The 13,270-nt window shown below is 46.3% G+C and overlaps 1 protein-coding gene across 2 annotated transcripts; it reads right to left on the reverse strand.

Annotated features, from left to right (window-relative positions):
• Positions 1-5,709: 5,709 nt before the first annotated feature.
• LOC134862564 (uncharacterized) lies at positions 5,710-10,659 on the reverse strand. 2 transcript variants are annotated; one of them, XM_063880561.1, is made up of 5 exons: positions 9,088-10,659; positions 7,878-8,459; positions 7,628-7,771; positions 7,196-7,451; positions 5,710-6,606 (listed from the first exon to the last, which is right to left on the reverse strand). In XM_063880561.1, the coding sequence occupies exons 1-5, from the start codon at positions 9,859-9,861 to the stop codon at positions 6,548-6,550; spliced, it is 1,815 nt and encodes a 604-aa protein (XP_063736631.1). In that variant the 5' UTR covers positions 9,862-10,659; the 3' UTR covers positions 5,710-6,547. The 2 variants fall into 2 exon arrangements, with proteins under 2 accessions (XP_063736631.1, XP_063736632.1); XM_063880562.1 differs by lacking the exon at positions 7,196-7,451.
• Positions 10,660-13,270: the final 2,611 nt, after the last annotated feature.

Consider the following 13,270-nt stretch of genomic DNA (forward strand, 5'->3'; position numbering starts at 1 on the left):
ATGAAAACAGATGGACAGAACACTGTGCTGCTCCAAACTGCTAAGGCGTGGGTGCAAGGTTCATCAGGCAGAAAAATAGCTCGCTGCTTACTCGATGGAGGCAGTCAGAGAAGCTTCATCCATGAAAACCTAGTGAAGAGCCTGAAGTTACCAGTAATCAGACAAGAGACACTCACTCTTCACACGTTTGGCTCCTCTGTCCCCACAAGGTCACAACGCAACACAGTTAAGGTAATCATGGAGAATGTCTGGGACAGCCAGCAGAGAATTGAAATAGAAGCTGTAGAAACCCCACAGGTGTGCTCAGCTGGGATGAAGGTTCCTGGTGACCAGATTCAACATGAGCTTAAGAAAAGGGGACTGCAACTAGCAGACTTCCCCGGCGATGACGGTGATCCTGAGCTCTCCATCCTGATAGGAGCAGACTACTATTGGCAAATAGTATCAGGAAGAGTGGAGAGACTCACAGAGACATTGGTTGCATTGGAGAGCACCTTTGGATGGTCTGTGCAGGGACCAGTGTCCATGTCAAGTGTCGCAGAGGCTGCCTGCATGTTCATACCACTTGATGAAGACACACTTGTCTCCAAGCAACTGAATGCATTCTGGGAAATTGAGTCTCTGGGTATCACAAGTGCCAAAACACAGAACCCAGCAGAAGAGGAGGCTCTGCAGATGTTCGAAAGAACGACAACCTTCAAAAATGGATGATACCACGTGGAGTTGCCATGGAAACCAGAAAGAGCAGAACTCCAAGACAACTACAAAGTTGCCAAAAAGAGGTTTGAAGGTCTGAAGAGAAGACTAAAGAAAGATGTTACATTGTACAGCAGATACAATGAAGTAGTGGAGGACTACTTACAACAGAACATTGCAGAGGATGTGCCAAAGGACAACGCAAATGCAGACAATGTGAAATACTACTTACCTCACCACGCAGTTCTCCGAGAGGACAAGGTGACCACAAAGTTGAGAGTGGTATTTGATGCGTCGTCCCATGAAGATGGCTATCCATCTCTCAATGACTGTTTACTCACAGGACCAAACCTAAATCCGGATATTCTCAGCATCCTGATTAGGTTCAGAAAACATGGGATCGCCTTCATGGCAGACATAAAAAAGGCGTTTCTGCAGATATCCCTCGCCGAGAAAGACAGAGACGCAGTGAGGTTCCTGTGGCTCTCGGGCCCACCAAATGGAGAACAGGATGAAAGGCTGCGGATGCTGAGGATGACAAGAGTGGTGTTTGGAGCCTCCCCAAGTCCCTTCTTACTCGCCGCTACAATCAGAAAGCATCTGCAAACTGAAACCGAACCTCCACAAGTTGTAGAGACAATAAGAGAGTCACTCTATGTTGATGACTTTATTGCAAGCTCACGCACTGTGGAAGAGGCTTACTATGTAACAACCATTGCTAAGCAAATGCTGTCAACCGCAGGCATGGACCTCTGCAAGTGGATGACCAACTCTCCTGAGCTGAAGAGGAAATGGGAGGAGAGCACAACAGACCACACACTGGCGCCAGAGACACACGGAGCAGTGCTGAAGGTGTTAGGCTTAGTGTGGAGACCAGAGACCGATGACTTCACCTTTGACCTCAGACCGCTAGTGAGCATTCTAAAGCAAAAGAAGAACACAAAGAGGAGCGTTCTACAGTCATCCGCACGTATCTATGACCCGCTTGGGTTCCTGACTCCCTTCACCATCAGAATCAAGTGCATGTTTCAAGAAATGTGGGAGAGGACTCTCCTGGGATGAGGAGCTACCAACCGATCTGACTCGAGAATGGCAACAGTGGTGTTTAGAACTACCCCAGCTACACCAACTCGCCATACCAAGGTGGTACCGAACAGACACGCAGTCAGAGAACAAGCATGCCCTGAAACTACACGTGTTCTGTGACGCCAGTGAAAGAGCTTACAGTGCTGTAGCCTACCTGCAAGGTGAAACTCAAGACGGAGAACCTACAATGAGCCTAGTCGCGTCCAAATCCAGGGTGGCCCCTCTCAAGAAAATGACACTGCCACGCCTAGAGCTCATGGGAGCTGTGATCGGAGCGAGACTAGCAAACAACTTGATGATTACTCTGAAAATGGAACCAATTCAGATAAGAATGTGGACAGATTCTATGATTACGCTGCATTGGATCTGCAGCTCTGCTCAGAAGTGGAAACAGTTTGTCGCAAATAGAGTGACCGAGATCCAGTCACTGACCAACCCAGAGTCATGGTCACACATCGCAGGAAAGATAAATCCAGCTGACCTCCCCACCAGAGGACAAACTGTTGAAAACTTGAAACATAGCCATCTATGGTGGAATGGTCCCAGCCTTGTGACATCAGCCGATCAGTCAGAGGAGACTGATGATGATTATGTTCCAGAAAGGGCGAACACAGAACTCAAGTCGAGTCACCAAGTCACTGTACAGCTTGCTGCAAATGACGCAGACCTCACTGAACCAGTGCTGGAGCTAGCCAGATACAGCAAACTGAAAAGAGTCTTCAGAGTGACAGCCTGGATAAAGAGATTCATAGCAAATGCTCAAACAAAACCAAAGACAAGAGGAGAACTGACTGCTGACGAGCTCTTCGAGGCCGAAAGGTACTGGATCAAGATAACACAACAACAGAGTTTCAGTCAAGAGATCAAACAACTAAAGACAGGAAAGGGCCTCAGTGACTGTAAGATTAAAGAACTCAAGCCATTCCTGGATGAACATGAACTGCTCAGTGTGGGAGGAAGGCTGCAGCAGTCTGACTTCACATTCAGAGAGCAGCACCCATGGATCCTGCCCAGCAAGCATAAATATTCAGAAATGCTCATACAGTACTGTCATGAGAAGGTGATGCATTCAGGAGTGAGAGACACCCTCGTACAAGTTAGGGAGAGATACTGGATCATGCGCGCAAGGCAGCTGGTCAAGAGTGTTGTGGCAAGATGCACAATCTGGTGGTAGTTAATCTACACCATTATTTAATACTCCTTTTAAAACTTACAAGAGGAGGTTTGCTATCTTTCTTTTAAATCAACTCCTGGGCTTCGAATAAAAGAACACTTCCTACAGCGGATGGCCCACGGGCAAGGCAGAGCATGAGACAGAGCATCGACAGGGCTTGTAGCAAGGGAACTCCGGAAGCCGGACACATGGGCGGAGGCCACGGCGAGGGAACTCCGGAGGCCGGAGACATGGGAGGAGGCAAGGGAGTAGACTATGGCGAGGGAACTCTGGAGGACGACCTGGAGGACAGTGGAATAGCTCTGGAGGGCGGCAAGACAGTTCCGGAGGACGGGCTGGAAGGTGGCGAGACAGCTCCGGAGGGTGGCCTGGAAGGCGGCGAGACCACTCCGGAGGGCGGCCTGGAGGACAGCGGAATAGCTCTGGAGGGCAGCGAGAAACTCCCGGAGGACGGCCTGGAAGGCGGTGAGACAGCTGCGGAGGACGGCCTGGAAGGCGCCGAGACAGCTCCGGAGGACGGGCTGGACGACGGCGACACGTCTCTGGAGGATGGGCTGTAGGACGGGCTGTAGGACGGGCTGGAGGACGGCGACACGCCTCTGGAGGACGGGCTGTAGGACGGGCTGGAGGACGGCGACACGCCTCTGGACGACGGGCTGTAAGACGGGCTGGAGGACGGCGACACGCCTCTGGCCGACGGGCTGGAGGCCGGCGGGACCGCTCCGGAGGAAAGTAAGGAGCACCTGGAGCAGGAGGCGGCAGGACCACCAAGGAGACAGGAGCACCAGTTGGAGGGACCCCAGTTGGTACTGGCATCTGCGGGACCCCCGAAGAGGCAGGAGATGGCTTTGGCGGGAACCCGGGTGGTACTGGCATCGGCGGGACCCCCGGAGAGGCAGGTGTAGGGGCCGGCAGCACCACCGACGGGACATGAACTAAAGTTGGCGGGACATGAGCTTGAGTCGGCAGGGGCCCCGACTGGCCAGGGACATGGATTGGTGGGACCAGCAATGGAACAGGTGTCGGAGGGACTACCGACTTGACGGGGTGAGGAGTTGGCGGGACCCCCATCGGAACAGGTGACGGTGGGACCCCCAACAGAACAGGAGTAGATGTTGGCGGGACCCCCATTGGAACAAGAGCAGGTGTTGGCAGGACCCCTATCGGAACAGGTGAAGGCGGGACCCCCAACGGAGCAGGAACAGGCGAGGCCGGAGTCGACAGGGCAGGCGAGGCTGGAGTCGACTGGACCGGAGATGCCGGAGTTGACAGGACAGGCAAGGCTGGAGTCGGCCGGGCCGCCGACAGGACGGCAGGGGCTGGAGTTGACTGGACAGCAGGGGCTGGAGTTGACTGGACAGCAGGGGCTGGAGTCGGCCGGGCCGCCGACAGGGCAGGCGGTGCTGAGTCGGAAACATGGCTGCTAGGGCTGGAACTGCAGCCGGAAGCATGGCTGCAGAAGGCTTAGCTGTAGGAGGGTTGGCTGCAGGAGGCTTGGAAGCAGGAGCACGGGCTGGTAGCCGGACCCTGAGCCCCTTAGCAGACTGCTGTAGGCCCCGTGGACCTCCAAAGGCCAGGCAGGAAAGGGATTGGTGGCTGGAGGATGTCCCTTTGGGCTACATGAAAAAAGTCTCAGCCATTTTGGCAGCAAGCTTTTTAGCCAAGGCTTGTTGGCCACCTCCAAACGGGCCTCTATTAGGGCAGCCTCCTTGGCCCTGTAAGAGGTGGCTCTCCTCCAATCCCCAAAAATGCACTCAAGAGTGTATGTCAGATCATACAACTCTTGGTGCGTGGAAAACACTGCTGGGTCCATTCTGGTTCGGTCATTCTGTCAGGGTTGGGGAAACAGAACCCAAGTGCAGTAAATCAAGGGGAAGCAGGTAAGGGTCCAAACAAAAAGCTGTTGACGGCAACACGAAGCAAGGGGAACACAGGACTTGAAAAACACTTATCTTCAGACATGAAGGGCAACAGGAACAGGCAGGTAACATGGAAGGGATCAGGGAAGAAATGACGACGACCGAGCAACAGACAAAAGGGAAACAGGGACTAAATACACATGGGTAATCTCAAGACGAGAGACAGCTGGAAGGGGGAGGAGAAACACAGGGGCAACAGGTGAACACAATGATGCAATCAGGCACAGGAGGGACACGCAGACAGGAAGTGAAGCTCAACATGACAGAAGTGGGAAAACATTTCAAAATAAAACACACAACACAAGGACATGACAGATACGAAACAAGGATCATGACATTTGGCAGGGACATCCGTTTCTACACAAGGTATTGTGGTGTATTAAATCGGTTCATATACAAACAGGGTATATACAGAGATTCTTAAGTTGAATTTACTACCTTTTACTACCTCTTTTACTACCTTCAATTTTTTTTTTACTACCAGCACGACTTCAAGCTGCAACTGTAGCAGCGTAAAGTGTGAAGTAAAGTGAAGCGTAAAGTAATGAAATATCTTTCCAAAACGAATTAATAACATATTTCATCACAATTTAACAGGGTAATTATAACTTCCACCACTGGACACAAAAACTGGCCAACACACACACACACACACACACACACACACACACACACACACACACACACACACACACACACACACATAGAGAGAGAGAGCGAGAGACTCTGTAGGTGTATGTGAGTGTCTGTTTGTTTGAGCAAGCTAGTGAGCTACATTTAAGTAAGAAGGAACTCTACCATAGGAGTTGGATTAATCAAGATGACACAACAGGCCTTGGTCCATAGTTTTTACTCAAAATGTCAAAAAGTAACAATTGCATAACAAAAACTAATTTCAAGTGGTTAAATTAGGGCCTTGAAAAAAAAGAATAAACTAGATAATAATAAAGTGCAACTTTCACTGTAATTACAATATCTTATTAACAAAGAAATAACTTTAACTTCAACTGGACGCAAAAACTGTCCGAGAGAGAGAGAGAGAGAACTTAAACAACAGTTAGCCAGCAGGGTCACAAGTGCCTCAACGGTGTGGCCTTTTCTTCAATCATTTTATCCACTTGGAGAAGTTCTGCTTTTTTTTCCCTGTGTCTTCTCCGAAAAGTGTTTGATTTTGTGATGAGCTCAGCCATCTTTGTTCCTGCCTTTCCCTCGGCCATCTCTGCATATTTGTCGGCGTCATTTTGGAGTGAATGGCACACACTGTGGAGTACCTGCCGCCGGTTCCGGAGGTCCTCCAGCTCTTTCTCTGCTGCTTTCCTCTTCAGCTCCTGTGTGGCATTCTCCTTTTTTTCCGCTCACTATCAAGGTATAGCCTGTATTGTGACCTCGATGAAGCAGCAGAGGCCAGGAGCTCCTTGGTCAGAGGAACTTTCAGAACGCCGCCACAGACAATTACCTTATCGCAGATTAATCTGAGGGCTTCGAGAGATTCATCACGGAGGTTGCACGTTTCTACCTCCTTATTTACTGAGAAGCCTCTCTCCACTGTGGCTTGTCCATGGGACAGGAGGAGAGCACTTTGGCAGAACTTTAGCAGGTCAGGGTGGGACGTGCAGAGTTTGGAGTGGAGAAAGACATCCAGACGCTGCCTCAGGGGTTGGAAGGAAACAAATTATTCTTCTCTGCCCACGACCGAGAGAAAGGATGTGAATTGCTGAATGATGACATCACCTGCAACATTGATACGAAAATTAAGATATATTAATTTCATTAACACATTCCAGTCAACTGCTTCACCATCCATTCGACAAAAGTACATACAGTACATCGTAGATACACATAATAGTATCTGTAGCAGTGGTTCTCAACCTGGGGGCACGGAGGTCTTGTCTAAATTACAAATTGATACAATTGCGCGTCGGTGACTTGTTTAGCTGAATCTGCTTGCAAGGTGCCAAAACACCTTCTACATCAAACAGATAGAGTAAAATCACATAACTCACAAGAACACTGGATGTGGCTATCAAAAAAGAAAAGAAAAGTAGAATAATTTGAGTGCTTGAAATCATGCATTGACATCAAGGTTGGTGGGGGGGGGACAATATTCTAACCTTTGAAAGGGGGGCTCAACTTGCAAAAGGTTGAGAACCCCTGATATAGAGAGCTATGAGAGCATAAAGTTTAATTTTGTAAAAGCAAGACACTTTCACACCTGTCACAGTAAAAAAGCAGAAAACCACAAAAGAGATTCCACGCACAAGACCTTAATCAATTTGAATAACTTATCCACTTCTACTGTCCCTATAAAATATGTTCTTACCAGCTGCAATGCCACCTGCCAGCTGCTGCCCCTGGATGAAAGCCTGCACTAATGACTTCATCTCTAGGATGCACCACTCTGGATCCCTGGCCATCCTTGTGGGATCCAAACAGGTGATCTGCCTAACTATGGGGAATTTCAATGGCGATTTCTCCTGCAGTTTCTTTACGATCTTAATCAGACCCTGCAAACACTCTTTTCTGAGGTGGAGTACAGAGAGTTCACCTATCTTTGATCCTGGTTTGCCCAGGAGTGCCTATTAAGGAACATTAAGGAACATTCATGTCAATGCTTTCTTTGAAAGGAAATGTTTACATAACTTATTGTGATGATAATATTAATACTGAACAAATTGTATTTGCTAGTTGATTTGTGCAAGCATCATAATTCACAAATTCACCCCGCAAAACAAATAAACAACAATAAAATTACCTTGATGGCAGATTCAGCCCCCAAGCCTATATCTACCCTTTTGAGGGAGACCCAGTTCTTCTCCTCAGAGATGTCCAATTTAATCAGCTGCAGGGGGGTTTGGTCCTGTAGGAGTTCCCTTTTGATGAACCGCCGCAGTAAACTCTGATGATGACAACAACAACAAGAAGATAGTTACCCAGACATTCATATACATTAATATAGGTTTACATTCAAATTAATGAATCAAAATCTTTACAGTGATACTTACCAACAGGAGCTCAGTTAAATCTTCTGCCAAAAAAGGCAACACTGGCTCGTCTGTTTGGTACTTCTTGAGAAATGGGTTAAAACTTCTCGCAATGGCGAGGAAGAATTGAAGCTTTGGGATTAAGAGTGGATCCCCTTGTGCTGCCAGGATGGCATCATAAGAGGCCGTGTTTGGTTTTGTGACCTTCTTATCCTCAACAGCATTGACAAACTTCTGAATCATGGTCCAAACTTCCAGGACTCTCTCTGCAACCGGCACATTTTCCACCCATCTGTGGCCGCAGAAAGAGAGGGGAAAGCAGGACGACCCGGTGATGTTGGTGTAGTCCTCTCTCCGGGCAGGAACGTTGTGGAAGAGGTAATGGAGAGCGCGCAGGAGTTTGTCAATTTGCCAGCCTGTAAAGCCTGCCTTCATGGCATTGTGGAGGGTATGGAGTCCACAGCTCCCAACCATCAGGACTTGAGCACCTCCATGCAGCTCAGCATGTTCCTTTTGAAGGAGATCCAGGAGTTTGAAATTTACATTTGGGCCATCCATTCCTACTGAGAGAAGCTGCCTCATGTTGAGTTTTGCAACACATTCCTGTGAATTGTCACACAGAATGTATTGCTTAAGTAAACCACATTCAATACACATCAGAAGGTAATACTGTATATGCTTCAAATCAAACATTTAGCTTTATTATCCTAAAGTAAAACATGAGTCAGGTCTTGGGATACATTTCACAGTGATAGATATTAGGCCTATGTCAAGGACTGCTTTGTCAAAGTTAGATCATTGGTTCTCCAAATGTGGCTCACTATAATAAACTAAATCCCTATAATATAGGTTTGGCTTTATCAGAGCCATGCTCAACCTTCAGATTAAGGGTGCGTTCGTAAATTGCCACTCCGAGCACACTCTGAAACCAGAAGAACGCTCGTCTTTTTCAAACTCAGAGCGCGATTCTATTTTTCAGAGCGTCAGATTGAATTTACGAACGAACGAACGAATTTAAGCATAACGGCTAACACTTTGACCTACAGTCTTGTGACGTCTGGTCACCCTAAGCTTTGTTGGCTGATACATCTTTTTAATTGCATACATTTTACAATATTATATTACAGAAATTCAACAGTAAGCTAAATAAATACAATTATCAAAAATCCATGAAAATGTGCAAACAATCTCCCCTATGTAACCAATAAGTATAATAGGAAAATAAACTTACTTTGATGTGCTGCAACAGATCGTCAGCTCTCCCATGTCCCAGGAATTGTGAGCCAAAATACCTCGAGCGTACACAACCATCCTCCAAAAAACGAATGTGTATGTCCATTTGTTTTTTCTTTGACGATTGATTGAGGCTCTCATCGAACATAAGGACGTACGGTCCGGCATTATTTATGGCCTCAACCAGTTGCCTCTTAAAATAGGGTGCGATGCCAAATTTTATTATGTACCCGGTTTTATCCTTGCCCAAAGCGAAGGATTTGGCGATTTCGGAGTCCGGGAACATATTTCTGAACAGCTCTCCTATGCCTTCGTTCGAGTTGAACGAGTGGTGTTTCATTGCTACATCTAAACACCACAGTACCTCAGCCTGCAAGGTAGAGGTGGTAGTGCCTAGCGTCTGCTTCTGACCGTCTGTCGTGCACCTGTTGCTGGTGGTAGGACTACTGGCAGGGTATTGCAGGGGGAGAGCAAGCGAGGTTGAGGGAGCAGTGGAGGTTGAAGGAGCAGTTGAGGTTGAGGGCGTCGATGTAGCCGTTGTGCCAGTGTAAAACAGTGACAGCGGTAGCTGAGCGTTACGTCCACGCATCCTAGCTTGGTGGCTACTTGATAGCATGTGCGATTTCACCGCCTTCACCCCCATCCAGGTAATGCTTATCGTCTTCTTGCAGACGTTGCAATAAGCCTCTTGGCTGTTGCCAACTACTGGCCTAAGCCATTCTTTAAACAACGATTCCTCCAGCCAGAGGTCCGAAAATTTGCATTTGCCCATGTCTTAACTGGCGAACTCGCGAAGAGGTTTGACAGCAAGCTAGCCGGGTACCTAAAATGATTTTTTTTTTTTTTAAATCAATATGTTTATATTGGATTATCTCCGTTAATATTGGTAGTAAATGAAGTAGCGTAATTGGAAGTTAGTCTTAACTAAGTTTGTTGTAGAACAGATAACAAGAATAAGAAACTCGAACAAGATCGGAATAATACTGTAGGTTATATAAGGAAAGACCCATTGCTTGAGGCATTTAGTGTCTTAGAGTCCCTCCAGATTTCTCAGTCATCAGCCACCGGACCAGGGCGGGCTGCAGTCACTACAGGATATCCTCTAACCACGGCCAGCATGTCTTCAATGTCCGTACGCTCTTCATCGGTTCGCCCGGTGGCCAAGTCGGGTCCTTCATGCGCCTCAATATATCCCTGTATCGTACCTAAAATGATTGAGGGAGTGCGCGAGGTACATGTGACATCATTGAATAGCCGCGAAAATTTTGTTGGACTTAGCAACAATAACTAAGGGGGGTGTGGCTTGGCGAACTTCAGCACCCCCTGCTCAAAATTACTTCCCGCGGCCCTGCTACTTGCAACATGAAAATAAATCCACGCAAGTTTAGTAATTTAAGGAGATAGGCCTGCACGTAAATTACACAAATAGAAAAAATCATACGCCCAGCTGGATTGGTGTTCGAAAATTTACTACCTCGTCAGATGACGTTTACTACTTTTCACTACTTTTTACCGGCCTTAATTCGGCCTAATTTCATTTACTACCTTTTACTACCTTTCACTACCCCGCGGCAACCCTGACAAAGTTAGGTACTCTCTGAGGTCATAGATTGGGTAAGAAGAATGTTGGGTAACAGGAGAGTGCATAACAACATCTGGAATACGTCAGGGGGCCCATATGAACGGACACATGTCACTTTAGTGGGGCACACATTGTTATTGATCACCTCATGTGAACACACACACTTTGGACACGCACACACATTTTCTCCTATAAACGGCATGTACAAAGAACGTTCCGGGGACTTCCACAATTGGCTCTGGGAACTTCGTATTGCCCGTGTTGGTTTATGATACTATGCTGTTTGTAATACACCTTATTATATACAAGCTGGTGTCTCCGGAGACTTATTCCTCATCTTCACAAACATCGCTACAAGATATACCTCAGTATGTAGAGCTACCTTTTTAATGGCCTTAATATAGTATTTCTTGTCCTGTCCTTATTGTGTGTCCCTTAGCCCAACTTGACAGACAGCTAACAGCTTCAACAAATATCAGACGCTGAAGTAAAGTTCAGGCTTTTTACTTTGTCTTCAATCCAATAACGTTAAATCATTTCTGTAAAACTCAAATTTGACATAAAATTCACATCCCAAAATGTCTGCTAATGTAAGAAATATATGCATGACATTTCTATTTTCAGGTCTTCGTATTATGACCACCTAATGCGGTTCTGGCAGCTCATTGAACCTTCGCTGTAATTTATGGTTCGAGTCACCAGAGCAAGAACCGGAGAGGGTGACTCTGCAAAGCAAAGTGCTGCCATGGTATGTTAATACAATTTATTTGTGTGATTTTATCACGTAACCATAAGCAGTCATTCATTTCACAGTAATGGCCTATTCTATATTATGTTGTGGAATATACAGCAAATGTAAGAACACTTTAAAAATATTTCTCATATCTGAAAGTGCACACATTTTTCGACAGTTATCCCTCTTAATATGTTTGGGAACATTAACCAGCTGTATGTCATCGCATGCCTCCTGTTAAACTACCAGCGTGGTCCACTTGTGACAGCCTGGTCTAAGTAGAGGTGTCAGGATGAAGGTGGAGAGCTTAGCATTTAGTCTTTAATAGTTATTTCAATCAGTTCAATCTCCAATCAGTTCAAACATGTTTTGGTTCAGGTTTTATTGTTCATCTTTACAAATCCATACAATGTGGACCTGTGGAAAAGAACATGCCAGGATCCCATTGACTTACAAATTCAAACAGAAAGTGGAACTGGATTGGACACACCCTCCTGAAAACCTGCCCCACACATCACCCGACAAGCCCTGAAATGGAACCCACAAAAAGGGAAAAGGAGAAGAAGCCGCCCCAAGAACAGCTGGAGAAAAGGTGTCCAGTCAGTCTGGGAGTGGGCTCAACTGGGGAGATCTCAAAAGAACAGCCGACTGAGGTGGAGGACATTTTGTCAATGGCCTGTTCCCTAGAGGAGCAGAGGGCTTAAGTCAAGTAAGACACGGTGCATACCAAACATTACAAATAATATGTATTGTTCACATTTACAATTGTCGCCCTTATGTTTCTTCACTTTCTAAAATGTATAGAAATTGTTATGTTATGTCATGTACATGTCAACAATAATTTATTAAATTTCATATTGTCCTATAAGTGTTACTCAGTGTGTGTGTTTTGAGGTTATAAGTCATTAGTACTTAAAAAACAGTATTGCATAACTGCTGTTTGTAATGACCACAATGAAATACACAATGTTTTTGGGACCCATAAAGAAGAGCAGCTTGACAGTTAAACAAACTTAAGTTTATTTGCTGAAAGTGTGAAAGTGACAGAAAAAGGTACCTCAGTGTGAAGTATAGGGTTAATAATGGACATTTTCAAGCCCAAAAAAATTGCTAGATAACAGTGAAAGTAGTCAACTTTCTGTTTGATTGTTCTTATGACTCCCCCATCTCTGGGTATTCTTTGAATGAAGATGTCGTCTTCGGCGTAACAACAAAATCACACCACTTCAAACCAGTACAGTTGGCCCTGTACCTGCCAGTAGTATGTGTGACTGCTTGAGCTGTAACACTCCATCAGAGACCCTAAGGTAGGCCCATTCTACACAGCTTCTCACATTTAGGCACTTCACTTCTAGCATTCCAAACACAGGTTCAGCTTAAGGGTCATATACCAACCCATCTGGTGATGAGCCAAGCCAAGGTGCATCGGGGTGGATGATAAAACCACAAGGGTAGGGATTTACCTCCTTAACACATCAGTATTATTCTACTGCTTTGGGCTCCATCTGAAGGCCCCTCTTAATTTCTCCACTCTGATAGCCTGGCCGCAAAATCCTCAGTGCCAGGCTCTGTGCCGAGGACTATCCTCTCACATGGCAAACCTCTCTAGAAATAAGCAATACATATACAAACAACTGGAGTTTTTAAATGACAAGAAAAACTAAATGTGCTGACTGTCACGTCACAAAGTTTACAGTTACCTGAATCTAGAGGAAGTCACACGCTTTCTTAGTAGATGCCATTCCTTCAGTGTGCTTTGCTCTCTTGCTTTTCTCAATTTGGCGCGCCATGACCTCTGATGTTGCTAGAGAATTCATGTGCAGCTGTTGATGATAGGTTAACACAAAATAACACTCTGATGGACCC

Source organism: Eleginops maclovinus, chromosome 4, assembly GCF_036324505.1.
Source record: "Eleginops maclovinus isolate JMC-PN-2008 ecotype Puerto Natales chromosome 4, JC_Emac_rtc_rv5, whole genome shotgun sequence".
NCBI lineage: Eukaryota > Metazoa > Chordata > Actinopteri > Perciformes > Eleginopidae > Eleginops > Eleginops maclovinus.

Excerpts from the sequence above, each read along its gene's own strand:
- LOC134862564 (XM_063880561.1), bottom strand. The coding sequence starts at position 9,861 with ATGGGCAAATGCAAATTTTCGGACCTCTGGCTGGAGGAATCGTTGTTT. Across the intron at positions 8,460-9,087 it reads ATCTGTTGCAGCACATCAAA|GAATGTGTTGCAAAACTCAA; the intron begins GTAAGTTTATTT and ends GACAATTCACAG. Across the intron at positions 6,607-7,195 it reads GGCAGGTGGCATTGCAGCTG|GTGATGTCATCATTCAGCAA; the intron begins GTAAGAACATAT and ends TCAATGTTGCAG.